At 40.5% G+C, this 27794-nt stretch overlaps 2 protein-coding genes across 14 annotated transcripts in view; one reads left to right on the forward strand and one right to left on the reverse strand.

Moving 5' to 3' along the window:
• The first annotated feature begins 69 nt into the window (after positions 1-69).
• MOK (MOK protein kinase) lies at positions 70-27719 on the forward strand. Of its 13 annotated transcripts, none has more exons than XR_014788339.1 (14): positions 70-208; positions 5028-5142; positions 5629-5718; positions 7154-7224; positions 10409-10487; positions 10812-10860; positions 11476-11654; positions 12956-13057; positions 14646-14819; positions 15151-15262; positions 16646-16849; positions 16935-17055; positions 20118-20166; positions 26985-27719. XR_014788339.1 is itself a non-coding variant. In XM_084838481.1 (12 exons), exons 1-12 carry the CDS (start codon positions 202-204, stop codon positions 17013-17015), a joined length of 1263 nt encoding a protein of 420 aa, XP_084694607.1. In that variant the 5' UTR covers positions 70-201; the 3' UTR covers positions 17016-17827. The 13 variants fall into 13 exon arrangements, 7 of the variants coding, with proteins under 7 accessions (XP_084694607.1, XP_084694647.1, XP_084694636.1 ...); XR_014788338.1 differs by lacking the exon at positions 26985-27719 and adding an exon at positions 22216-25529; XR_014788344.1 differs by lacking the exon at positions 26985-27719 and adding an exon at positions 22216-25281 and having other exon boundaries at positions 15151-15258.
• Positions 20997-27794, reverse strand: part of WDR20 (WD repeat domain 20) — a 77917-nt gene continuing 71119 nt past the window's right edge. Inside the window, exon 4 of the mRNA XM_084838429.1 lies at positions 20997-22410. Coding sequence (XP_084694555.1) covers positions 22357-22410 — 54 coding nt within the window. The 3' untranslated portion in view covers positions 20997-22356. The remainder of the gene's footprint in view (positions 22411-27794) is intronic.

A 27794-nucleotide genomic window follows, 5' to 3' on the forward strand; every position in this document is an offset into this window, starting at 1 on the left:
GCGCCGCTCGTTCGCGGCGGGGGCGGGGCTGACACGGTCGTGCTCCCGGGGTGAGGAGCCTGACGCTCTGGGGTTGCCAGGGTGACGGGGATACAACATGGCGCGCTGACGAGCTCCGCGGTGGGGCGGGGGGCCGGCGCTTCCTCGGCCCCCGCCCCGCCGCTCGGCCCCGGAGGGAACCGCGGGGGAAGCGAGCGGAGGATGAACAGTAAGGGAGGGGTGTCGAGGGGCAGCCCTTGGCCTCAGCCTCAGCCTGAATGTGGATCGAGGGGAGGGGAGGGGAGGGGAGGGGAGGGGAGGGGAGGGGAGGGTTTGTTTTTTTTTTAATGGAATTTATTCCGCGGGTGGGGTGGGAGACAGCATCCCGCGTTTAGTTCATTGCGCTGAGTGGAGAGTGAGCGTGTCGCAGGAGAAGAGGAGGGGCGGTGTGGGACGTAAAGCGTCGGCTCTAGCCATTTTCTATTTCCGTGCAAAAAAAAAAAGGGTTTTTGACAAGGCCATCTTTTGGAGATTTAGGGCCAGGATCCGCAGTTCAGCAATGGGAATTAGGAGACAAGTGATAAAATCCAACATAAGGCCTACTTAGAGTAGACTCACTGAAGTGAATGGGATTTACGTTAGTCCTGACTAACTGAAGTCCCGTTTATTTCAGTGGGTCTACTCTTAAGTTGGACTTGTGTTGGGTTTTACCCAAAGGGGAGAGGGGTTAAAAATTTGCCCTGTTCCAGCCTCCCCCCACCAGATGCGTTGGACTGCAGCTCCTATAGCTGCCAGCCTGCTGGCTGGGAATTTTGGGAGTTGCAGTAAGAGGCATCTCCAGGGCACACAGCAACCCTACAATAAATTTGTGATTCCAGCAAGAAAGAGTGAAATTTAGAGATCACAGAACTTGGATCCTAGCTTTGGTGGGGAAAGGCTGCCTCCTCCTTCTCCAGAAAGAAAGTGGATGATTGTGGGTTTGAGCGGGAACCCAGGATACTGTGTTAAAACATCCAAAGGGCAGCTGAAGAAAGAGTCGATGTTTTAATTGATTTCATATAGCTGGCTGGATTTCTCTGCCTTTGGTTCTCGCCCTGCAAAAAGTAATTTCTTTCCATTTCGTTATATCTATCCTAGGTTGCTTCCAAAGGAGGCTTTAGTTGCGCAATCACCCTGCCTTGTTCAGGGAATTTTACTTGTGCTCCATGGCTGCTTTCGGATGGAGGGGTCCTGATGTTAACAATCCGAAGGCATTGTGCAGCTGTTCTTTTTTCTTTAACAGATTTTCCATGGTTGGAAAAAATAGGAGGACTACAAGTGGGAGATGCCACCGTCTGGACACCTTCCCTGCCCATCCATAATGTTTGGTGAATGAGTCAGGGTGATGGCTCATTAAAAGCCTTGTCTGGAAGCACCTCAGACATTGTCAGATACTTCTGGACCAGGGGGTTGAACCTCTTTCAGCCTGAGGGCTGAATTTCATTTCAGAGAAGCGGGGGGAGGGCATATTCCAGTATTAGGTGGGGCCAAAACACCAGAATATTTTTGCTTAACGCTCTTACTGCCAGTAACTAAGGTCTAGGACAGGCATTTCAACCTTTTTAGAATGGGGGAAAACTGTACCAAACAGTATGAAAGCTGGGAAACCAGCTAATGATCAGTTGTCCAGGGGAAGGGTATGGGACCAGGTGAAGGAGCATAGCTGTCTGGAGAACCCTGGGCTGGATTGGGGGCCTGGGCCTGGGGTTATGCACCCACGTTCTACTTGGAGGGTTCCTAGTGGTACCGATCAAAAGGCGTTATGCAGCTATTCTGTCTTTTCTTCATTCATCGCCTTTTCTGTTAAGAAGCAGTGGGAAAACACAGGAGGGCTACAACTTTAAGATGTCATCTGGACCTCCTATAAAATTCTGTAAATGAGGCAGTGCAATTGCACAATAAAAGCCGTGTCTGGAAGCACCCATCATCTTTCATGTATCACTCTCCTGTGTTTTCCCACTGCTTCTTCTGACTTTTTTCTTAACAGGAAAAATACATTAAGGAGGGAAAGATGGAATAGTTGGATAGTGTCTTTTGATTGGTAGTGTTAGGAGCCTCCTATCTGGAAACATCCTTATTTAGGCTTAGTGGTCCTACAGTCAGGGTGTGTGTACATGTGTTTTGCATTTTATCTTCAGTTCTCATTTGTTGATTTGGTTTACCTATCAGTCTGAAAGCTTATGCCATGATAAATATTCAGATTACAGTCCATTTTAAACACACTTCCAAAAGCCTGATCCTTTGCAAGTTTATGCAGAAACACCATTTGATGGGTCTTATTCCCACAGGTGTATAGATGTGCAAGCCTACTGGGAAGTAGCTCCCATTGAAATAAGTGGAATTGTAAAAGAGACATCTCCATTGTTACGGTGCCATTTGCTAACTTCTTATTGGACAACAGCTTTCCCCATGGCTGTATTCATGCTGTAGCTGTAAAGTAAAAGTAAGGATAGAGGATGGTAATTTTGAAGGAGCCTAGGTTGGTGAGAGCACATGCTGTCCCAGGTACAGTCTCCAGCATCTCCACTTATTAAATCTTGGGTAGCAAGGCTGGGAAAGAGCTCTGCTTAAGATCTTGCCAGGCAGATTGGATAACAGCAGGCTAGATAGAGAAGTGGTCTTAGTCATTACCTTGTCCACCTCATTCTTACTAGTCTGTTCTATTGTGTGAACTAGCAAGGATCAGCATGGGCACTGGCTCAGTGCTTTGCACCTATTAGGCCTGCAGCTGTGGCACACCTGACACTCACATTTTGTTTAGAAGCACCTTTAGATACTAGAGCACATTTTGTCTTTTGCATGTTCAGATTCCATAATCTCCAATGGATCTAAACATTTTAGAGGTGCAAGTATTTGTTTTAAGCAGTAATTCTAACTGGAGGTCTTTAAATGGCATGCAGTTATGGGCCAATGCACTCCATGAGTTGCAGAAACCTTCAGATGCCTTTCTAAGTTTCCTGCTCAGGGCAATCTATGCTTCCCTCATCCCTCCCCAGTGGGACTGGGGGAAAAATGGCAGTAGTATAGGAACATAAGTGTGCCTTTGGTCATAATGGAGGGGTGGGGAGAGGATGAGAGATGTATTAGCTTCCCTAATACAGTGGAAGTCAGGGCACCTGACATCATGTGGGAGAGCTGAAGAGCTATATGAAAGGTGTTAGAGGTATTGTGTTGGAGCTGTGCAGCAGTTGCAAGGTAAAGTGCACATGAGAAGACAGGAGATGGAATGGGCACAATGTCTGGAATGCTAAGAGTATGTATGCATCATGCTGAATGGGAAAGTATGATGCTGATCAAGCATCCATAGTGTAAGGAGGATATTTGCAACTGTAGCCTACATCACATTGGTTTATAGATGGGAGTTCAAAAATGCACCAAAAAGAGCCTTGGTCTAATGTTTTATGACAAGTCTTGTTACACATGGCCAATCTCAAGTGACTAAAAAAAATCAGCCACACTTCTTGTTGTACATAACTGAGCTGGTCTGCCTTTATGTTCTCCCTGACCTTTTCTGCCCATTCTGACTGGCCTAAAAGATGACTGAGTGCTAGGCCATAGAATAATCTGAGAGCACACAGTGCTCTTACATTTCTGAAAAACGAAGCAGTTCTTGAATGGGAGATTGCCTGAAGCCCATAAAAGCCACTCCCAAGTCAGTATAACACATATACTTATGTGCGCCTAGTGCCCACTTGGTGGAGGGAAGGTTTGTGCCTTATGCTGCATATTTGTGCAACTGCACAAGTTCATGAAGTTGCTTTCTTACCGTATGATGTGAATATACAGGTGTGGATTTCTTGCCCTTTCATTTTTTTTTAATCCAAGTGCAAGAGAAACATGACATCAACAAATTGTAAGCCTCTCTTCGCATAGGATACCTTACTGCTTTGTAAACAGACGTTTGCTGTTTGGATAGAAATACAGAATTCAGAGCCCTAAACCTTGCGTGTTTGTGCTACAGTAAGCGGCACTATAAAAAAGCCCACAAATGGAAGTTTCCTCTGATGTAAAAGAAAATGTAGAAAGAGATCTGCTTCGTTTTATGAAATTATGAAGCAGTATAACTGTGTACAAAGAGTCTTACTGAAACACTGTATGGATTAATAGTACAATAACATCAGAAAGAACTTTTTTCCTTTACAACTAGCGGTCTGAAGAAGTTAATTGTCACAAGAAGTTAGCCAGTGGAGGATTCTAGAACCAGTTGCTGTAGAGGTTATATGTATAGGGGAAGATTAAGCCAAATTAGAGAGCACAGAGATATCTACAGGAGACAATTAGAAAGGTAGCATTGACTCAGTCTGCAGAGACTTAACTCCAAAAAAGGGGTGAATAATTGTGTAACGTCACATTTGAATCAAACTCTCCAAATTAGATATCAGAGCATTAGATTACAGATGTTGCTATAGCTGTAGCTGGCCAGCTCTTGCACTACATTTTATGGGAGGGTTCCTGCGAGTGTAAAAACAGTCCAATTCAGCTACTGAACAGGCTTTAATTTAAGCATGATAGCAATTATATTTTTAACGTCTGTTACCTTTTTTTCTGGTGCTATTACACAACAAACTCAAGATTTCTGAAAACTAAACTGACACATGATTAACATTTTCATCCCGTAAACTACCATAGAGGGAAAATGACTATTATACACTTTGTTGATGAGAATCAGAGATGCAGCTAATCAAGGAAAACCCTCCAGGAGTTATTGTAGCAGACCTAAATCTCAAGCAAGATTGAATTTCTCACATAACTCAATAATAAGAGCTATACTTTCATAATCTTTATGCATCGTAGAGGGATGTAACCTTAGTGTCTCGGAGATACAGTGATAATGAGATATGGTTGGAAGCGTTCGATTTACCATAATGTTGGGTAGGGAACAATGGTGCTATTTGAATAAATAAGTCATAATTACAAATGCATCTGATGAAGCAAAACTTATCCTAAAGACATTAAGCTTGCCTTCTATACTAAAACCTAGTTTTCTTTTAAAATTTTGACCTTTTTAGAATACAAAACAATTGGTAAAATTGGCGAGGGAACATTTTCTGACGTTCTGAAGGTTCAAAGTCTAAAAGATGGACAATATTATGCATGTAAACAAATGAAACAGCATTTTGAAAGGTAGGTCTACCTGGCTGTTGAATTTACAGAATTTTGTTTTTACTTAACCTCAATGTCTAAATGTTTTGTTTTATATTAATTATCACAATTAGATTTAAAAATAGATTACGAATATTTACAAATGCAGTGTTAAAAATATATGGATGCCTTGGGAGAGGAAGCGTAACCTTACAATCACTGCATTTCTTGATAATAGATTTGACTAACATGAGCATTGAAAGCTTGTTCTCTCTTCATCCTGATGAACAATAAACATAATACATCAGAGAGCACCATCTCCTGCACATATCTATGTGTACAAACCTGTGCAAGTGCCTTAAAAAGCTTTTTGGATTATAGCTTGTCTGCATGACTCAGTCCACTGAATGTCCACAACAACATAAAAATGGAAGTCACGTTTACTCTTTCGGGACAGGGGTGATTTATGCAAAATTACAATCTACATATTGTAGCCTAATCTGTTTCCGTTTTTAAACTGTATTTTAGTATTGACCATGTGAACAATCTGAGAGAAATACAAGCATTAAGGCGACTGAATCCACACCCAAATATCCTTACACTGCATGAAGTGATTTTGTAAGTGCTGCATGATTTCTTTCACCCTCCCTTTCTGTATCATGAGTATTCTTTGTGTGGAGGTGCTCAACCAATATTTAATTTGCCAGGCAAGTCTTAATTTGAATAAAATTGTTTTGAGGCAAGAGCCTTTCTATTTTTCTGTGGCATTATGAGATTCAGCCTTTTCTTGCACCTCAACTCCCAGGGGGTAGCAAGTACGCTTGTGCTGGGAAGTGGGGATGCCTAGGCTACTGTTCTCTTCAGCCTGTAAGGACTGAGTGATATACCTCACTGTCTCCATTTATGAATCCATGTATTCCGCTGACGTTTTGCTATTCTAGGAATCTGTGTATACAAAAGAACAAATTGGTTTAATTCCATTTTCATCAGTGGTCTGATATATATGATGCCAAAATGGCAATACCAACAATATGGGATTCAAGAACTGAAGCCCTTGGGGAGCATTATATTTACTATATGGAAGATGATCTTATGCCACTTACCCAAAGGAGGCCTACAGCTGGTCAGGATTAAAAAAACAACAGCATTCTGACTAGATTACTGTATTCTCTGTGATGAAGTAACCTTTGATTCTCATAAGTTTAGATTTTTTTAATGTCATAGACTTCAGTTCCATATATAAATTTGCAGGACTTCACCTCCTGTGCCATTTATAATTTCCATGATTAGCTGCTCCTGAAATGAAAACTTTGTACTGCAGTTGTAAAAGTTTTTATACTTAAAAAAAGGAACATTTGAGCAAACACTGTAAAATCACTGGTTCTTCCTAGCCCTAAACAGGAATCTCTAATGTACAGGGTCTAAGTCTTCTGTAGTCCAAGCCAAATTGGCTTCCCTGTGGAGAAGAACTATAGCTCAATGGTAGAGCATGCAGAAAGCCCCAGGTTCAATCCCTGACATCTCCAGTTAAAGGTTTTTGAGTAAGGAAAGACCTCTACCTGAGGCCATGGAGAGCTGTTACGGTATAAGGCCGCTTCATATGTTCAAATTGTAAATGGTAATTTGAGAATCATTTCTGCTTATGACACTACAAAGTGTCACATACTGTTGTCAGTAAACTAAGTTTGATAGCAGAGGTCATAGCACTCATGTTGTTGCTCTAGAAAAAGGACTGGTTTTAACTAAACTATTGTATCTTCAGATGGAGCATGGGTTTGATTTTGCATTTTTGTTGTATATGGAGATCCACAAATGGGACTTGCCTCCTGCATGACTGCTTCACTTTACTGCATTTTCAGTTTCTTTTCACACTAACTGAAATGCTTCGAAAGCTAATTAAAAAAAACCTTAACTGAAAAATGATCATGTAAACTAATACCATAATAAATCCAGCCTTTTTGTGTAGGAGAATGTCTCTGGTCCCCAAATAATTACACATGTTACTTCTCTGCTTCTTCCATGTAGTTAAATTAAAACAAACTGTTTTCTTTAGTGACAAGAAAGCTGGTGCTGTTGCATTAATATGTGAACTTATGGACATGAACATTTATGAACTGATCAAAGGTATGTAGATTATACCAACACAGGAAAAATACTTTCATATCCCATTTATTAACTTATGCAAAAATCCATATGTATGTTTAGTCTGACCAAAAAGCAAAGTACTGCTGTTTGGGGGTGGAGATTAAAAGAGCACATCCACAGATAAGGCAAAACTACTCACTGGATTTTAGACCCTAAAAAAGATCTTCCCCAGCGTGCACACCCCTCCCCCCCCAATATACCAGCCTTCCCCAAGCTGGTGCCCTCCAGATGTTTTGAGCATCAACTCCTCTCAGCCCCAGCCAGCATGCCCAATTGTCAGGAATCCTGGAAATTGTAGGCCAAAACATCTGGAGGGCACTGGCTTGGGAAGGCTGCCATATAGCCTTCTACTGATGTTCAGTCAGCAGGAGCCTCCGCACATGCCTGTCCTGTTATCCTCCAATAGTGAAAGTTGTCTTTAGAGGAGCAGATCCATGTGCCACATCATGAGAGACAGGTCATGTAAAGAGGCTTCTCGTCAGCTGCCTCTTGTAATAGGGCATTTCTGCCTCCCCCCCTTTTTTTACCAACACACAAATCTGATGGGCACATCCCTCATGGCATGTTTTCAATGCCCCACCTGTATCATATATGGAGAGGGGCTGTCCTGTAATGGATTTTCCTGCTTGATGTTATTGTAGATTACTGTAAGATTTGAAACTGATACAGCTACAAAATCTCTCTTGGCTGGCATCATGGGAACACAGAAACCAAAAAAAAAGTTGTAGATTTAAAATCTGAGTTTTTTAAAGCTGTATGAGACAAATTTTCACTGGATATTTGATAACACTCCCTTTGAAAGATCAGGTTCATAGGCTGGGGGTACTCCTAGATCCATCACTGTTGCTGGAGGTCCAAGTGGCCATGGTGGCTTGGAGTGCCATTTATCAGCTTCAGGTGGTTTGCTAGCTATGGCCTCTCTTGGACAGGGATAGCTTGGCCACAGTGGTACGGGCGTGAGTAACCTCAAGACTGGATTACTGCAGTGCAGTCTGTGCGGGGCTGCCCTTAAAGCTGGAGCTAGTGCAGAATGTAGTAGCTCAGCTGTTGTATGCTGAAAAGGGGCAGCTCCTAACAACGCCTTTGCTGAGGGAACTGCACTGGCTGCCTATTCACTACCAGGCCAGGTTTAAGGTTTTTGTACTAGTGTATAAAGCCCTAAACAACTTGGGACCAGGATACCTGAGAGCGCACCTTCTCCCTTATCAACCTGCCTGGTCATCAGAAAGCATGCTCCTGGTGGTTCCACATGGACCTATCCTGATTAGAGTCCACCCAGAGAAGAGCCTTCAGTGTGGTGGCCCCCTTTCTGTGGAACTCCCTGCCACTGGAGGTCAGGCAGGTGCCAACACTGTATTGTTCCTGGTGCCTCCTGAAAACATCTTTATTTCAGGAAGCCTTCCTTGACTGACCAGCCACAGTTTTTATCAGTAGTTTTAGAAAATAATATGGAGTTTTAGTCTATCTTTTTATCTTTTATTGTTCACTGCTCTGAAATCTATCTAGATGTGGAGCGGTATATAATGTTATAAATATAAAGGTAGTGCTCACTTCCCTAGACCTAAAGCCAACCCAAACAGTTGGCTAGGGTAAGCTATCCATGAAAGCCATTTAAGGGTTCAAAACCTAATTGAACAGCAAATACAAAAGGCTCTGGTATGCATGACATGTCTCTGCTATGACTATTCAGAATGGGCAAATGCAGTCCTAACAGTGGCTCTCTTTTAACCAAGGTTAAGAGATTGGAAACCAGCATTAGGGATCCATGCTTCCCCTTTCCCCACCTTTCTACAGGCAAGCTTCCACCCTACCACTGCTAGAGAATTGTCAGCACTGACCTTACCTGAAGTTAACCTGAACTCTAGATAGTCTTAACTGTGGATAAGGGGTGCTTCTAGATACAAGGCCCTTATCATTAACAATGAAAAGGTGCTGTGCAGCTATTCTGTCTTTTCTTCCTTAATGGATTTTTTTAGGTAAGAAAAAAGATGAAAGAAACAGTGGGAAAATACGGGAGGGCCACAATTGAAGACTGGGTCATCTGGACCCCTGTAAAATGCCATGAATGAGGCAGTGTGATTGCACAATAAGAGCCTCCCCTGGAAGCACCCAAGGTTAATGCCAATGTTTCTCTTAACTGCAGTTAAGAACAGGAGAACTTGCTCTAGGGAGGAAATATAGGTTCTTGAGGCTGACCCTGGATCTCTACACTGTGGTTAAGACAGAGCCCGTGTTACATTTGAACCATCCTAGTGTGAAGCAGTTCCTTCCCACCACTGTGGAAAATGTTTCTCAACCATCTTTCAGCCTTAACAAGGGCCCCCATTATGGTTTATAGCATGATCAAAGCCAATGAAAGTACTAAAACAATATTAAACAAAATCAAATACAGATTAAGAAGCCAGAAAAGATGGGGTGTCAACATTTCAGTATCATAATTAAGCACCATTGGAGGTTAGATGGAATAGATGTTTATTGCTTGCCTAAAAGCCATCAGGGATGGAGCTAGACTAATTTGTTTTCGGAAGGAATTCCAGAATCGGGGTGCTGCCACAGAAAAGGTCCTGTTGCATGTTCCCATCCACTGAACCTCTTTAGGTGGTGCGATATAAAGCAAGGCATCTGAAGAGGATCATAACATATGGACAGGATCATATGGGAAGCAGTGGTCTTCCAGATATCCTGGCCCCAAGCAGTTTAGGGTTCTGTAGGTATTCAACACCTTGACCTGGACCTGGAAATTAATCGGAAGCCAGTGAAATTGATAAGATTGTTGTAAAATGATCTGAAGTGCACTGTATGTTTTTGTTGAGCATATCAGAAAACATCCTGGCTGCTGTATTTTGCACCTGAGCACTCTTCAGGGGTAGCCCCATGTACAGCATGTTGCAGTAATCTATCTGGAAGTGTCCAAGGTGTGTATTACTGTGGCTTGATCTGTCTTCTCCAGGAAGGGGTGCAGCTGGCAGTAAAGGCACTCCTGACCACAGCAGACACCTGGAAATCTAGGCAAACACAGATGCTACCACAGTTCATAGTCAAAACATTTTGTAGCTGTATTTAAACATTAGTTAACTGGCAAAAGTGACTGCAAGCTCTTCATCTTAAAGTGATCATTGTATAAAACTGTACCACACTTTCATTTCACTATTCCAAATTCTAGGGAGGAAAAAACCATTGCCTGAAAAGAGAATAATGAGTTATATGTACCAGTTATGCAAGTCTCTTGATCACATGCACAGGTAGGACAGATTCTTTTTGCAAATATAGTTTGTTTATTTAATTGGGCTGAGATCTGGAGAGGCCCACAGTCATGCCTAAGGTGCTGCTATGCGCAGATACTAGGGGTAATTACTTTTCCCTTCCAGGTACGGTTTTCTCCCACCACATCAAATGCTTTGCTGGAGTACATCCTAGCCTTCAGGGATGGCTTTTCAGAAGGAGTGCAAGGAGTTGTGTTGGAAATGGGGGAGGGGACTGAAAACCCCTAATGCAGATAGGGCTTTCTGCATCCCAGCCTTAGTGTATAAATACTTACCTTCCCCTGAATTCTTCTCTTGATGCAGGAATGGAATATTTCACAGAGATGTGAAACCAGAAAACATATTAATAAAGGTAAGAAGTCTCATTGTAGCATGAAAACATGAGGCTTCATTCCCAAACTCTTATGAATAGTTGTATTGAATTGATTCAAAATCCTTGGGACTATTCCTTGTTCTAGCACTGGAGTTTAGAAGTACATTTTGCGCCTAAAGGAAAAAGTGCACTGTTTACATTTCCGATGAGTAAATGTTAGATGTTTGATTTAGATAAGTTGTATTATCCCTATTCTTTCTGACCAGTTGATGAGCAACTATTTTCTGCCACCATTGACAAAATGTGGCAAGCCTTCCCTTATAACCACGTCAGTCTCTTTGAACTTTGTTTTGAGTACTCTCTGCTAGTTGCCCTCTGAAGTGTTAGTGCTCAAGGCTATACATTTTCCCACCTCTTCCAAAGGCTACAGGCACTATGCACACAATGGCCATGAACCATTGAAGAGACTTATGACCAGTCCCAAGTATTTTTTTAAAATGGGTCAGATTGCTCTCTGCTCTCAAATTAAACACCTGAAATGGATGCTAAAGATCGCTTAATTTAGGCTTGAAGTGGCTAGTTTATAGTTCTTAGAAGTTTTAGATTTTATCTGAATGACTTTTAATTTGAGATATACAATTTATGTTATTGCAGCAGGATCTTCTGAAACTAGGGGATTTTGGATCCTGTAGGAGTATACATTCCAAACAGCCATATACAGAATACATATCCACACGGTGGTACAGGGCACCTGAATGTCTTCTCACAGATGGTTACTACAGTTACAAAATGGACATGTGGAGTGCTGGCTGCGTCTTTTATGAAATTGCAAGGTACATTATCTGAAAGTGCACTGTTTACATTTAAACAAGTCTGACTTGTTTAAAAACACAGAGAAACTCACATTTAGGGTAGGCTTGTGCAGATGGGATGGTCACGGAAACAATCCAGAGCAAAAAACTGGGGACAGGCTGAAGTTTGATGGTAGAGCACATGCTTTGCATTGAGACAGGTGCAGATTCAATCTCTGGCATCGCTAGTCAACACAATCTTGAGTAATTGCACTAGGGAAGACCTCAAATACCTTGGAGAGCTGTTACCAGCTCAGTAAACACTACTGAGCTAGATGGACCTATGGCCTGACTCCATAAGGCAGCTCTGTAATCTCTTTGACACTTTTGTTGCTGTTAAACAGCATGCTCTTACCTGGCATGGGAATCCAGTCCTGTAACGGAGGAGTCTGTGATGCAGTATAGGGTGGCTTCAGACCAGGGTATGGTCTAAAGGCAATCTTGCTGAAGCTAAGCCTATCTGGGTCTAGTCAGGGCCTGGATAGGATACTACTGAGGAACCTTAGGTATATTATGTTTACTTCTATGGAAGACAGGAGGGATTCAAATTAATATAACAGCCAAGAGTTCTAGCATGCATGCTTAATTGCACTCTCTAGATCGGGGGTGGGCAGCCTTAAGGCTTGCAGGATCTACTTATTTTTACTAGAACCCTGAGATCCACCAACTGGAGCCAGGTGAAAAACTGGCTCAAGAGGGTGAACATACACCAATAATTAAGGTGTCTGAGCACATGGTTAGGACAAGACAAAAATCCTCTCCTGGTTCTCTCCCCCCTCCTCCCCGAGGGGGAGTGAAAAAGCCTTGCCGATGTACTGCAAATTACTCAGAGATCTTGCAGTAGATCCAGATTTAGCTTCTGCCCATCTCTGCTCTAGATTGTGGTACTTCGCACCAAAGGTCCATCACTGGCTGATAAAGCTTTTGTGTACTTAAGGAGGTATGGTCTGAATTGTTATCATCCACATTCACTTACACTTTCCCATACTGTAGTACTCTCCTTTGGTGCTTTTTCATTTTAGAAAATGCTGAGCAAAACACATGGGGGTAGGGAGACTAACCATAGCATCGTTCTCTTCTTGTTCATGCTTCTTTCTTTTTATCCCCTCAATATTTGGTGTATAAAAGAAAAAGATGAGTACCAGCACTAGTGCTGTTAAACCATGGTAGGTAGACAATTCTGTTTAAGATTGAGGATGGACAGGGGTTTTTCCCTCACAGTAAGAAAACAAGCTCATCCTAATTTTCAGCACTACCAATTCCATTTCTCATTTTGTTTCCAGTTTCCACCCACTCTTTCCTGGATCTAATGAACTGGACCAAATATCGAAAATTCATGATATTGTAGGTACACCCCCTAAGAAGATTCTTAATAAGTTCAAGCAGTAAGTACATTTTACATTTTGAGATTAGTAGTGCATTCCATCTGTGATTTAAGTTTGAATAAATCGTCTTCTTTAAAAGCAGAATGCTAATGGTTTATATCAAGAAACCTCAGTTCACTAGTTCACACCTAAAATAGAGTATAGACTAACAAATTTAGTTGAGCCTGAGCCTTAAATGTCTGCTTAAGGTTCTGAGACAAGGATGGGTCTGGAAGCAGCTTCCATTTGCCCAGCGGTGGGACATGCGTTAGGTTGTATCCAATTAACTTCTCTTGCTAATGGAATGGCTTCCATCAGTGGAACAAGAAGAGTTGACTCCCTCTCCCCCTGCATCCCCTGAAAATCTGTTCTGAAAGATTGTGAGACTCTCTTAAGAAATTTGGGGGGGCATAGGGGCTGCAGTGGGGAGGAGAGGTGGGAAAAGTCTTGTGTGAACAGATGACACTGGATATAGCCGATTGTTTTTATATCCCTTTCCTTCCCCATAGATCCCCACCCATATACCATATGTCACACATCCTTCCCTATCATTGCGTATTTTTTAAAAGTAATCAGGGAATACCTCTTCAAACATGGAAGTTCCTGAGAACATGTGTTTTGTTAGTGGCTAAGATACTGAGCCAGGAAGTCATCTCTGCCATAAACTCATCAGCAGCCTTGGTGGCAAACTACTATCTTGCAAACTCATTCCTCCATCTACAATATGGAGGATACTGACCCACCATACAGGACTGGTATACATTTTACTAAAGTAACGCATGAGAAGTCCTTTGAACACTCAACAGTGCTGTAGAAATATTAAGTATGGCAAGGTTTCTACTGCCCTCCACCTGCATGAACTGCAATAGACGTCTGAAGATGGAAGGCACCGGGCTAGAATTTTCTGTAGGTAGAATGGTGGGTATGTGTACTGATTCCAAGATAAGACAATAACCTAGATAGTTTCCCTTACCACTGCTGGATTGGTTACACTGGCTAGGGTAATGGTGCTACGGTCCAACAACATCTGGAGGGCCACAAATTGCCCATACCTGCCCAAGAATCTGCAATGTTTAAGATACTCCTCCTACAAAGTCCTTTAGGCCCTGCTGCTTTGGAGCTGGTTAGCCGATTGAGACTGTATAGCCTATGGATCTTACATCTCAATTCTGAGATAATTTTGATCATGATTTGCATAGCTGGGTTCTTTTAATTTCTACTAAGCCCACAGCACCTTTACTCTGCTTGACAATAGCTGATGGAAAGTAAATCAGCACACTGGTTCCTCACTCTTCCATGCACATTTAGCCTCACTCTGAATACATTTTGAAGGGAATATAGCTTGCCCTTTCTAATTAAAAAAAAAAAACACCATTTAGCAGTTTCTCACCTTGATGAGCTCAGATGGAAAAGGTTTAAACTTACTTTGAGTTTCCACTATTCAAGGGGTGAGGTTTAGGGACTCTCAGATGAAGAGCAAGAACTGCCTTCAACTTTGAAGGTTCTCTGTATTAGCTTTATCTCTTCAGAAATCCCCCACCTCCCCCGGTAAGGCTGATGTTCAGAGTCATTTGACAGGAATGCATTTTCTCTCATTGGATTAATGCAGGTCAAGAGTGATGAGCTTTGATTTTCCCATCAGAAAAGGGAAAGGAATCTCTCCATTTATGCCTAGTTTGTCCAATAAGAGCCTAACACTTATGTATGCAATGATACAATATGATCCTGATGAGAGAATCTGTGCCCACGAAGCACTACAGCACCCTTACTTCAGAGAGTTGAGGTAAGGAAGCACTCAGGTATAGCCTGACTCTTGACTGTGGGCTGAATAAATGAGGAGCTGGAAGTCTTGGACTTAAAATCAGTGGTCTGGGGATGATAGGAGTTCTAGCCCATCACAACTGGAGGGCACAAGTTGGGGAAGGCTGGTCTATAGTATCAAGCTAAAACCTAGATGTCCCTCACAGGCCCTGGGCAATTAGCAGCTGCATTTTAACCCACTGTTTAGTATAACTGAGAAACTGACGTTCCTTTGGTGATTTGATGTTCTCCAGTTCACACAACTGAATTTCAAATTTCACATGTGGGATTTTGTCTGGCTTTACACTGAACAGGTTGGCAGAGAAACAAGCTTTGACCATACGCAGAAAAATGAGATTAGTAGAAAACCCATTAGAAAGGGAGTCTCTCAGCTTGCGGCGTATTTCAAAGGAGGATCAAAGGCAGGTAATCTTTAAATCAAAGATGAAGTAATAGACCTATTTAAGTAGTGCCATTTTGACTTTAACAGAACAGCCCTGTGTCAAACTTCATAATTTGCTTAATAGTCCCTGACAGGTGAAACATACTTTAGGATTCTGCATCAAAAGGTTCTAGGGGTTGTATGGATTTTTTCTGTATCCATACATTGTCCAGCTAAGTAAGAAATGCAGTTTCAGGAAGGCTTTGTATATATCCTGTATGCCATGATTACAGATTGGAGTACCACACAGTATAATGGGATAGCCCAGCTTTAGATACAGTATTTTAGGACTCGGGATGCTTTCTAGTGGTCCTATGAGGCCACACGATGAATCTCTACCGGAAGGAGTTATTCACACATCTTTTCTGGATGATCCTATGAGCACAATCCAATTTGCATCCAGGCTCATGTAATCAATGTACATTGGTCATAAAACTATGAAGGATCTAACACTGCCACACCCGCAGGGCCGAGCCTAATTTCAAAAGCAACCCAAGCAGCCTTGAGCAATATTTTTAGGGGCACCACACAGGCATCTATTCATTAGGTCCCAAACAGAATTCTGTGCAATTCAGGCCCAAAAATGAGTCACAAGCAGGGAACAGAAAACCACTAATATCAATACAACTTTTCCAGGATCACTTGAGCAGATAGGAAAATCAGATGAACCACCAAAGTTACGCTGAAATCAGTGCTAAACTGATACCCCCACCCCGGTATTCTCAAGGCACCAGATTTAAGCTACCAGTACAAAACCGCTTGACTTCATCCAATTATGTCTAAAAAAAAATCTAACTGGTGATCTTGGTCTGGCTTACAGAAGGGTATTGCAATTATTGCTCTGAGAAGTTTTGGAAATTAGTTCCTTTTTAATCTTATACCACCAACAGAGCAAGTTAAGAAAGTTATATTGTGCCAGTCTAAGGCTTAGTTGAAATGCTTGCTTCTCTCTTAAAAGTAAAGCAACAAAGAATACAAACCTATATCTACCTTCAACATGTGTGTGCTTTTCTTCAGTGCATAGGTAAGAATTAACAAAGAATGTTATATTTGGACACCCTTTACAAATGCCCATATTGACATAGTTGCCACCATCTGTGTTTTTCTTCCCATATTGATCTAAGTAAACGTAAAGACTTCCACCCATGTGTTTCTTCCTAGTTACATGTTCATATAATATGCAAGTACCACCCCTCAGGAAGAATCATTTGCATGGAAGTGTTTGCACATACTTGGGCCAGTGTGGGAGGAACAGCAGACATAACAACCAAAGCAACACAAATACATGTAACGGGGATCAGTGAAGTTTGACCTACAGAACAGACATTTTTTTAAAGAAAATTGAACTTGTATTTTTATTTTAAAAGAACTTTCTTAGGCGAGCCCAGGAGAATCCACTGGGACATCATGGACTTCCCTATGCAGTAGAGTTGCCAAAACTGACAGTTCCTGCAGTAACCAACTTGACTTCTTACCCTAATCCTACATTTCAGTCAGTTTTTACCCTCCCAGCAACCAACGGAAAAGTCCAGGTGTTGCAGCCTATAACATATTTTGGGACACATTGCAAGGTAATTCTGCCTTGCTTATCAGATTACATACAAGTTTATACATCTAGATTACAGCCCATATTAACTTGTGTTGTCTCATCAACAGTCTGAAAAACAGAAGGAATTTAAGTCTCCTATGAAACAGTACTACTTGCCTGCTCTGGAAAGAAGAGGTGGAGGATATTGATGGACAAAGACTTCCCTGTGATCTTCTTAGTCTTAAAAAGGTACACTAATGGCAATAGTGCCTTATCTCCTCAAATGCTGCAGCAAGATGCTACAATAATCTGTTTCTTTTGGACATTTTTTAAAGGAGCCAACTATGTAAGCACCATTTTCGTAACTCAGAATGCACTTTGATTTTTTTTAAAGTTCCTAATATACAAAAAATTGTTTTCTTTTAAGTGGATCATATATTTTTTGTGTTGTGCTGGCAGGAATGGAACTGTTACAATTTTTTATATTAAATGCTATATTGTGTTTATTTATGACATGTAAAACTGAATTTGTGTATTTCTTTGTATATGTGAATGTAAAGATATAATCGGTCAACCTTCTTTGATAGTCATTGTTAAGTTTCAGAACGTGTCTGGTTAGTATCTTCGGGAGAATACCTGATTTGAATGTAATTTAGGTTAAAGATTTGTTTTATGAAATTACTTATGTAAATGGACGGATTATTTCTGCATGGATTAGTCATGACAAGATGAAGTCAGTCTTGCTGTTGCTCTCAAACGTTTTCCTATAGTATGGAAGTTTGAACCGTGTAAACATGTTTCAGCTGAAGTACAATTTGACACAATCATTTCACATTGTGCATTTGTGCTAGAAGAACCAATAATATTTGAAAGTATCTTGGGGTGGAGGGAGTTGTCTCCTCCAAGGATGTGATTTTTTAAATTAGTCTTTCACAGTTACTAGTAAAGATAAAATGGAATTTTAGGATCATTTTATTACAAGACTGAGTTTGAAAAGGTATTATCAAGGTTAACTACACTCTCCTCTTACAAAAAGGAAATCCACTTCCATAACACAATCTCTGTAACAAGGAAAAATAGTTTGTGCATTTCTTAATTTTTATGGTATAACTTTAACCCTTCAGAGCAATGAAACGCTAATGGATCTTGCTTGATCACCAATGCTATACCAACTGCATAGATGTCTATATCCATCAGTGAAAGCATTAGAAGTGAAAATCTGTCATACAGTGAGACTCACAGATACAAGGAATACATCTTTTCTTATAAATCAGTAATGCTGCAGGAGACAGTGAGACGGTACACGAATAGTCAAGACCTTACCTTCTTCAAGCCTGGAGACTGCAGAGGTGTTTTTTTTTAGAAAAGCTGCAGATGCATTCAAAGGGAGCATGAACTACAAGATATCCATATAAACTTTATATTACATAAGTGCTGTATTTCTTCTGTGCATGGGAGCAACAACTCTCTTAGGAATTTGGGAGAAGTTGCAAAATGCAATGGATTGGACCCAGACTTGCTTTTCCATGAACAGCATGGTTTCTTTTGTGTTCAGGTGGGACTAAATTCTAGTGGAAGATTCTGCTGGTGGAAGGGGGAAGATTTTCACTGATTCTCCCTTCTGCCTGTGTTACCTCCTACACTGTTCTGGGGGGTCTTCCACCCTCCAGAGCAGGTTTTGGGAGGATCGCAGCGACTACAGGTGTAAGGAGGAATTGGTAGAAATAATCTGTCCTGCACACTCCCTTCAGTAGGAATGTCCTGTGAGCGGAGTTCTGCTCATCTGTAGTCTAGATCTCAGTCTATAAAATGCCACAGGCTTTCCATTCCAAGAGTGAAATATATCTTTAGCCGCTTCAAGCTAATCAGGCAGAAGCATTAACATTTCAGAAGTGTATTGGCTTTATTCAACACCAGAACGTTGGGCGCAAGATCCTGGGATGAGTTCCTGTTAAAAGATAGACAGCAATTGGAGAAAGTCCAATATGTTTTGAACAGCAAAGGATTCTAAATATTTTAAGTAGTCTCAACCTGATTTTCATTTCAAATTTATAAAAGGGTATTAACCATTTAAAATTGAAATATTTAGCTTGGCTACATGTTATATTCATCCTGTGAAAAGCAGCCAGGCTCTGGCTTTCCAAGATTCTGAAGGCTCCTTCCAGTCAAAATTTGGAAGGGCTTAATATTGACAACACTTCAGGAGAACTCTGTGGTAAAGCTTCACATGTATGTACCAAATTCAATCCCTGGCATTTCCCGTTTGGAGGGTTTCTGGTAGCAGGTAAGGGAAATACTTTTTTCTGCCTGCAAGCCTGGAGAGGCACTGCTACCCAGAGTAGAAAATACTGGGCTGGATGTATAAGTAGTCTGACTTGCTATAAGGCAGTTTGATCACCCATGAAGAAATGATTGCACTAAGACCATGCGATCACATGTCATTATTTCCTTACCCAAAAGAATGCATAAGCAATTGGGATTAATAATGCCACACACACAGAGCCCCTACCCATGTCACATTTCTAGCATGGCTCTTTCCTCCTTGTACAATAACAAGGAGCCTTGGATCACAAGTTATCAGCTAAAAGGCACAAAAGGTAGCTCAGGGCGGGATTGTGCATGCATTCAGCATTTGCATGCATGTGCAGAAGAATGTTGGCCAATTTCAGCTTCTGAATGTTTTCCTTTAAAGTTTCTAGTCCTTCTAGCTGGAAAATTAGGTCTAGTTTTAAAAGGCAGAGGGGTGGTTGTATTTGATTTCCTATAGCTGAGGTGGGACTCCACACATTTACTTGAATCTGGTATTTTCCAGGTGATTTGGACTTCAACACCCAGCAGCCCCAGCCAGGATGACCAGTGGTCAGGAATGGTGGGAGTTGTAGTCCAGAACATTGGTAGGCATCAAGTTGGGGAAGGCTGCCCTAACTCCTGCCCCGAAGCCAAAATGATCAAATATGGATTCCCATGCATTCGTTCCCAACATCTGCATTTCATCTCCTAAGAACTTGAATCCCATCACAGGGATTTTTATTCTGTTCTTATTAAATATGTTTACAGCCTGTTCTTTAGTCTATTAGCTCTATACTATTTCACTACAGAATTCTGCCTCTAAATCTTTTCGACTTGAGGGAACAGTTCACAAAGCCTCTCCTGAACTATTTCTTGCTCGTACAATTGAAATGTATATGTACACAAAGAAATTGTATCAGAAGTAACTACTTATGCAACTTCTCCTGCTATCCGGACTGTTTTGCAAAAAAACTCTTATATCTGAGTTACATGTAAGTTTATTCTTATGTTTTTTTAAACAGGGATGTTAGTACTTGACTCGGGCAAATAAGAATCTGCTCAAGCTATCGGGTAAGGAAGCTTCTATAAGTTTAAGAGTTTGCTTTCTTCCTCTTCTTACTCTACCCTTTCAGGGTTGTCAACTTGCCACAAATGACCGATAAAGTTAAATATGAGCAGGTAGGCCTGTGAACACAAATGTTTGTGTTCTCACCAGTGGAAATAGAGTGGGGGAAAGATAGACTTACCCAAACAAGTTTTTGGAGGGCACAAGCAGCTGCAAGGGAATGGGGGAAACAGCGGAAGTTGTCTTCTCGTCTTCCATCAACTGAATCCCTCCACAGAAAAGCCTCCAGTGGAGAAAAGCAACCATTCTGTTCTCATAATGCAAAGTCTAGATCCAATCTAATGTGTGGCAGCTGAAGTAGTCTTTTTTTGCTTTTCTTTGAAAACTAGTAATTTGGATTATGCAAAGCATCTCAATGCTGTTTCCCTATTTAAAACTCAGATTAAAAAACTGGCCTTGATTACAATCTGAATCCAGCAAGCATGATGACTCGCTGCAGTACTGTCAAGACTTTAAAAACCACACAGCACACATGTGCATATGTGATAAGCTACTTTTGAAGTGGCCCAAAGCCTTGGAACAGAGTTATACATATCTAAACATGCTCCCTGAATTGTAGCGTTTGTGGGCCAGCATTTTTTCAGGGGGCAGGGGGAGGAGAATGATGCAACCACAGGTATCCAGGTCAACCAATTTCTTTCCTAGTTATGCCTCAGAACTTGCCACCATGTTACTTACACAAAGGACTGGGATGGGAGAGAAGAAGTGAAAGGTTTTTGTCCTACCCTGCCCCATAGTTCCTGTTATCAAGCAGACATAATTTTCTTCAATGAAAAACTGGAGGGGATTCTACAATTTTTAGTATGTTCAAAACAGTTTAATAGGAACTAATCAAGCAGCAGTTAGATTATGTAGATTCTCAAATCTATCCTCCAGCACAAGGCATCATTTTTTCTTCGAAACAGGAAAACTGCATACTTTGGCGCATTATTCTATAGTATCAGCCTATTGCGTTGTGTTACAATAATTTTAAACCAACATTTAAGTGTATCTGCTAGCATTAACATATGCTAAACTATACATTCCTAGTGTATGAAAATGGCTAGTACCACTGTTGAATGACTAATGTATACAAAAAACCCCTAGGCTTATTTTAAGAATTGGTGTAGTGTTCTAAAGAGTGTAGTCCGAGGAAAAAACTGTTTAGAATAAAGTGCAGGAGAATCACATTTCCTAATAAAAGATAAACCCAGTTAAATAACTAGTGAATCTGACCTGAGTGTTTTTCAAAAGGAATATCTTCTACAAGGATTAAACCATGTCCGTACCAAAAATATTACATTCAAGAAATTACATCAAAGTTGATTTAATTTAAACAGAACGTAAACAAAACTGCATATTCAAGATAGTTTAATATGTATTTTCTGGATTAGAAATATCACTTTCTTAAATGATGAAAATTACTAGTGTAATGACCGATTTCTCCCCAATCACTGAATTACATTATTTATACATATAATACAGATTGATTGTAGTTGAAAACATTATTAAAATAAAATGTTTTAATAGATACAAAGGATCTCTTTTCTCCATAACACAGCTTTAGAGGATGTCCAAACACCCATTTAAAAGTAATTCTCTACTAGTATTAAGCTTAAGTGCAAACAATCTTTTTAGAAAAAAACCTTTGATTGCAGCATCCATCTTCCTGAATTACATTTGTAAAGCCATAAAGTAATGACTTTCATTTCCCATGAGAGCATTCCAGGCTAACCATCTCTGGCTTAAAAAAATCAGTGCAAAAAACCCAACAGTGAAATTCTAATTTATAACACCATTAAACTTACTTGGATTTAAGAAACATTTTATTTTACATGTGTATGTGTTTGTATGGATATAATTAAATTACACTGAGAATTATAAAGAAACCGGAAATGGTTTCACTATTTTTAATTGCAACACCAAAAGAAGCATTTTTAAGCAAAATTCTTTGGGTGAGCAGCCTAAAAATATCAACTGTAAAAAGAACTCATTACGTTATTATTATTTTGTAGAACACTATGTGATTCACATAACTTCAGGTTTACATTCTGCCTTCAAGAACCGTGGTGCTCCCTGGCTGAACAGCAGCTCCTGGTTCCGTTGCCATTACTTCTTGTTCTGTGTTCAAAGATTTGCTAGCAGGAGCGTGATGGCTATACTACAGTTCCACTTGGAGAATTGGCCTGGTTTTGGGATGGCAATAAACCCTGCGAACAAAGCAATTTACATTAATCCAGCAAGAGAACCCAACATTTACTTTTCTAAACAATTATGTTTGCAGACTTAGTGCACAGTGTATTGGCATACCCTGCGTATGACTGGTAGATCACACTGTTCGAAAGTCTTACATCACTGGTTTTACTCTTCATCTGGTAGCTTAGTACAAAGCAACTTCCAAGTTTTCGCACATGATTATAATTCCAATGAACCCTTACTGTGGCTTAAGCTTTCATGGACTAAAGCTCACATCGGATGCATGAATATCCTTATGCATCTGACAAAATGGACTCTAGTCCACAGAAGAGTATGCTACATTAAGTGGTCATTTTTAAGGTGCCACAGGACTCTTGGTTGTTTTCACACTATTAGAGAATGTGACAGGAATACACTATACGGATTATATTTTAGCTTGTATCATACAAAACTTCTGAAATTGTTCTAAAGCGATTCTATTACAACACTAGTAAAAGGTAAGTGAGCTACAGGGCATGTTTGCATCAGGAGGCCTTTACTGGGAGAAGGTAGTTACCCATCAGTGTCACTCTTCCTTCCAGATTACTGGTGCTTTTTGTGGCATGTAGTTTGTACCCATAAAACAGAATTACTCATGAGTAATCATCCCAGACAGAGATTCTTGTTCATGAGTGGGTCTCCAGCCTGATGCCTCAAACAGCAAGCTCTCAATTATATATTCCAGTAACAGGCAGAGATGCTGCAGTCTGTTGAACATTCTTGGAAGCAGAACTGCAGGCTGTGAAATACTCCACACTACTTTTTCTAATGACAAAGTGAAGCCTTCCCAACTTGAGGATCTACTCAGCCAGCACATCCAGTGCTTCTATATCATTTATTTCAGACACTGCATAGAAAATCCCAGGGAATGAGTCTCTCTTTAATGAGGAATTCACTTTCCTTCTACCATATCCCCCTGAGTAGAGTCCTAACATGCAACTCCACCAAGATTTGATGCAAACTGCACTAGCAGCTCACCATTTCCAATTAGTATTTTAAAATGGTTTTAGTAAACACAGATACTTCACATGTTCCTTTGTCAATGCAACTTGTCTTCAGTGTATAGCCTAAATGAGCAAGTTTCTAAAATCAGAAACTAGGTGATTAACAAGGCTGGCAAAGTAAGCTTTAGAAGTACTGAAGAGAAGTTTGATTTCACTATTGCATACACACCTCCACCTTTGCATAGATCTGCTAATAGCTATACCTAACATGTATACCTAACCTAACTTTTTTTTTACCACACTAAAAATACAGCTTCTTTCTATTTTAAGTATCTATAGGGGGAAATCTCTCATTCTCCAATATTTTGATTTGCAGACCATTTTCTTACCTTAGTATGCAAATCAGGTTAGTCAAACTCAAGATCCAAGTCCAGTCGTAATGTAGAATTAATTGTATCTTCAGAGTCTACAGGAGCTCATTCTGGCTCTGACCCAAATATTGAGAAAGTGCTAATGAAAGTCACTTCCTGCTCTTGAAACCAGGAATCTGTACAAGGAGCCCCTGTATTGGAGAAGACAAGCCACCAGAACCTGCTCTGACATTTTCATCTTTGAAAACCTCTAAATCAATTAATAACTAAGCAGGTATTTCTAGTAGAGGCACAGAAAAGATAGCTGCTCCAAGTGCTCTAGAATTTGTTCCATTCCATCCTCATTTTACATCCAGTAGTTGAGAACTGTTTTATTAGGCATTCACATGCCATAATATGCAATTATGCACTACACTGGGTAGTGTGCCTTGTAGGGCCACCACAGAACTTTAGTCTCAGAGACTAATGTGAAAACTGCTGAACTCAAGTGGCAAAAGGAGTCATTAAGAAAACACCCACTCTGAATAAAAGGTATAGCTTAGCAAGAATCAGAGAAATGAAAAAGGGGCAAACAAATGTGAAGTCAGATCCAAGCCATATGTAAAGCTGATATACATCATGATAGCAGCTTACAGGAACAACCTCCCCAAAGTCAGATCTCATAGGCAAAATAGATAATGGACAACCCAAATATAGTGAAAAATGGAGGTTGTCCTCAGTGATGGGGGTTTTCCTGAAAATTTTGAATTGGTATATTTTTCACCGCAAATTGGGGTCATTCGCATATGGAAAAATTCAATTTGCATCAGAAAATGTTCTGATGCCCTAGAGCAGGAGTGAGCAACTTTTGGCTTTCCAGAACTTTTGGCCTTACAACCATCATCCCTCATCATTGGCTAAGCTGGCTAGAGCGGATGGAAGATGTAGGCCAAAACATCCGGAGGGCCACAAGTTGCCCACCCCTGCCCTAGAGAGATCTAATTATACTTGTACTTTAAACAAAGCTTTAAAAAAGTACCCCGTGTTAATGTTTTGTCCTAATATACCGCAAGTAATAGACTTGAAATATTTTTTTGGGGGGGATTAAAGCACACAATGTAATTTAAATGTTATATTATGAAAAAAATGTATTGGAATATTTAAGACAATAGCATGTATTTCCCTTACCATGTTTATATTTAAGAAAAAACTCATGAAAGTACTTAAAACTGTTAAAACACTAATTCTAGCAACCCAACAAAATGCGCATATGCTGACAACCACTCATCTCTTTCAACAGAGTTCAGTTGTCTTCCACTAAGGTTTTTGGGGCACCTTCAGTTTCGCTGTCACTATTTGTTCCATTTCATTCTAAGACATATATGTATTTCAATGACTAATATGTATTCTTTCACATAGTAGTTATGGATAATCACCTGAAAAACATTGATTGCAACTTTGAAACTGCCAAGCTTGTCTACTATTGTACTTGCAATTGGCATTCATTTTTATTGAATTTTGTTTATTGAAAACAGAACATTTTCCGCCCCACACCACTGGTTGTCCTGTAGTCAAGTTATTTATATGGTCTCCTTACTCTCACTCTCAAATATGACAACTCCTGCCTAGAGCAGCAAGTCATAAAAACAAAATGCTTTGCTTGGTTAAGGCACACATCCAGATGATCACTGTCTTTTGATATCAGTTAATCGGATGCTCATAAAGCAGGGTTTGATATTTGTCCCCAAGACCTACTAGATAAGAGGCATGGTAGTGCTCCATTGAGTTTGGGAAGTTCAATTTTCACTATAAAAATGTCCATGGGTGTGTATGAAAATTGTTCAGTCCCCCACTTTCCACTCTTCTAAACGTGTTCACACGTGTTCTTTGGAGGGTGGGAAGGGAAGTGGACATGACCCCATTACCAAGGCAGCTGAGCCTATGTGTTCTTTAGGGTGGGATGTGTATTGCATGTGCATCCCACTGAAAAGTAATGCAGCAGTACAGAAATCAATATTTGAGTGTGTATTCAAATATGCATCCCCAATGCAAGTGTGTTGGGAGGATACATTCTTTCCCCCTCCCTAACGAACAGCCCTGAAATATTGCTTAAGGGAAGACTCATTTCACAAGAAGGCAAGAACTGTGTAACCCCTCTTCCATTTGGTTTCAGAACTAGCCTTTGAATAAGGAAGTTTCAATTTTAGGTCTTACTGGCCAGGCTGTAACTACCTTGGTGGTTTCGTTTTGTTTTTAAGTCAAAGTTCTGCACCAAGAAAAACTGAATTCCATGACCTCGATAATTACGTAAATTTACATATATTTGCTAGATTTGTGTATGTTCTGCTTTTGCCAGGAGTAAGAGCAAAGAGCTTGAGGACCCTGAGCCCCTTACTCATCAAATGCATATTTATCCATCACTCTAACTTCTTAGATCTTCTAGGCTGTTCACCCATTCAAAACTATCTTTGAAACTATACATGCTAGAAGTTTAAAATAAAGCAGTGGAAATGAAAATCAGTGTATTGAAGGCTTTGCTATGTACCAAATTCCATAATTTCGTCATACTTGTGTGAACATACATACCTGCCTTACACAGAGCCAGAATATTGTCAATCTGCCTTAGTATTCTATTTGGCAGCAGCTCCCCAAGGCCTTTCCCATCTCTGCTGCCCGAGTTCCCTTAACCAGATATGCTTGCCAGGGATTACACTTAGTAAGTTCTACCTTTACATAAAGTGAGAAAGCCACCTCAGGCAGCTGATTTTGGACATCATGAAAGGGCAAGCAAATTGTTATTTAATGTTTTATTATTGTATTTTTAATGCCAGGGAGGAGAGATGCTGGTGGGATTTTCTGCCACAAGTGCCAAAATAAGTTGGCTGGCCTTGAGTACTATGCACTTTGACATGGTGCCATTTGCTCTCTGCCTTTGGCAGCAACATGTCCTACAACCATGTGACTAGTTCAGTGCTCAGAGGACTTGCATTATTCAGACATCTGCACTACCAGCACACAACTTGCTACTTAAGGGGAGGGGTGGCCAAAAGAAGTGTGGAATAGGGCATGGGTGGGGTTTCCCAATGAAAGCAAAGAAATAAGATTCCACTAGTTACTCTCAAATGCCTGGGTGCATCGAGCTCTTTGGGTCTCAGCTCTTCAGTTGAAACCAAGTCCACTCGATTCCGATAAGTCTTACTTCCAGGTGCACATGATTAGGATCAAACTGAAGCCCGATTGACTCATTTTTTACAGGCATGTTGGATGAGCATTTGCATACTGAGAATTCCTGATACTCAAAACTTCTTTTCGACTCATTCAGCCAAGTAGTTCAAAAACTGTGAGCAGCCTCCCCTTACTTTTCCATATGGGTATTATTAAGTTTTATCAAACCTAAGCAATTTATTTATGCAGTGGAGTACATAAACAATAGATGAGTAACTGTTGTGTAGTGTAAAACTATTCAAGATAGCCATCAACTTTATGAAATAATTGTGTTAAATACAGAAATGTGAAGGCCTAGAGAAAAGATTTGTAACGATTTCCCCTGAAGCACTCCCCGCCCCCCCACCCCACTTTTTCTGTGCAAAAAATTGGACCGGGGAGGGTGTGGGGGAAAATTGAAAAAAACTTACGAACTATTTTCTCTTTTAGAATACTGAGTAAAATGCTTTTAAGGGCAGCGTTTTAAAATATTATTTTAGTGGCACTTTACTTCCTCAAAACAGTTTCTAAAAACTGAATGATCTAAGAATCTACAGTATTGGGTATTAGATAATTACCTAATTCTTTTAAACTAGAGACAAACTTGACTTTTTAGGAGAGCTGGAAAGAGTTTAAGATTGTTTATGGTCAGTTGTACAGTCATCCCACTGTTCATTATGTTCCAATTTTTGTTTGTAATGTTTCATCTTTTTCTGTATAATGCCAGACTGCGGAGAGCGGACTGTTTCTAAGATCAAAGAATAAAAACATCATTGTGTGTATTACATGTTGATGGCTTCTTTTTAAAGTTGTATTTTCCCCCTATTTTCCCAACTGGCATGTTTGATGCCTTAGGATGCA

This window comes from Heloderma suspectum, chromosome 1 (assembly GCF_057233095.1).
Source record: "Heloderma suspectum isolate Gila_16-S chromosome 1, 16-S_ref, whole genome shotgun sequence".
Taxonomy (NCBI): Eukaryota; Metazoa; Chordata; class Lepidosauria; order Squamata; family Helodermatidae; genus Heloderma; species Heloderma suspectum.

What these genes read in the sequence shown, in the direction of transcription:
- MOK (XM_084838456.1), top strand. Translation starts at nt 2,475, where the DNA reads ATGGTAATTTTGAAGGAGCCTAGGTTGGTGAGAGCACATGCTGTCCCA. An exon ending in GAGAGCACATGCTGTCCCAG is followed by an intron (nt 2,524 to 5,027) that starts GTACAGTCTCCA and finishes TGACCTTTTTAG; the next exon opens with AATACAAAACAATTGGTAAA. An exon ending in GTCTTTTATGAAATTGCAAG is followed by an intron (nt 11,655 to 12,955) that starts GTACATTATCTG and finishes TTTTGTTTCCAG; the next exon opens with TTTCCACCCACTCTTTCCTG.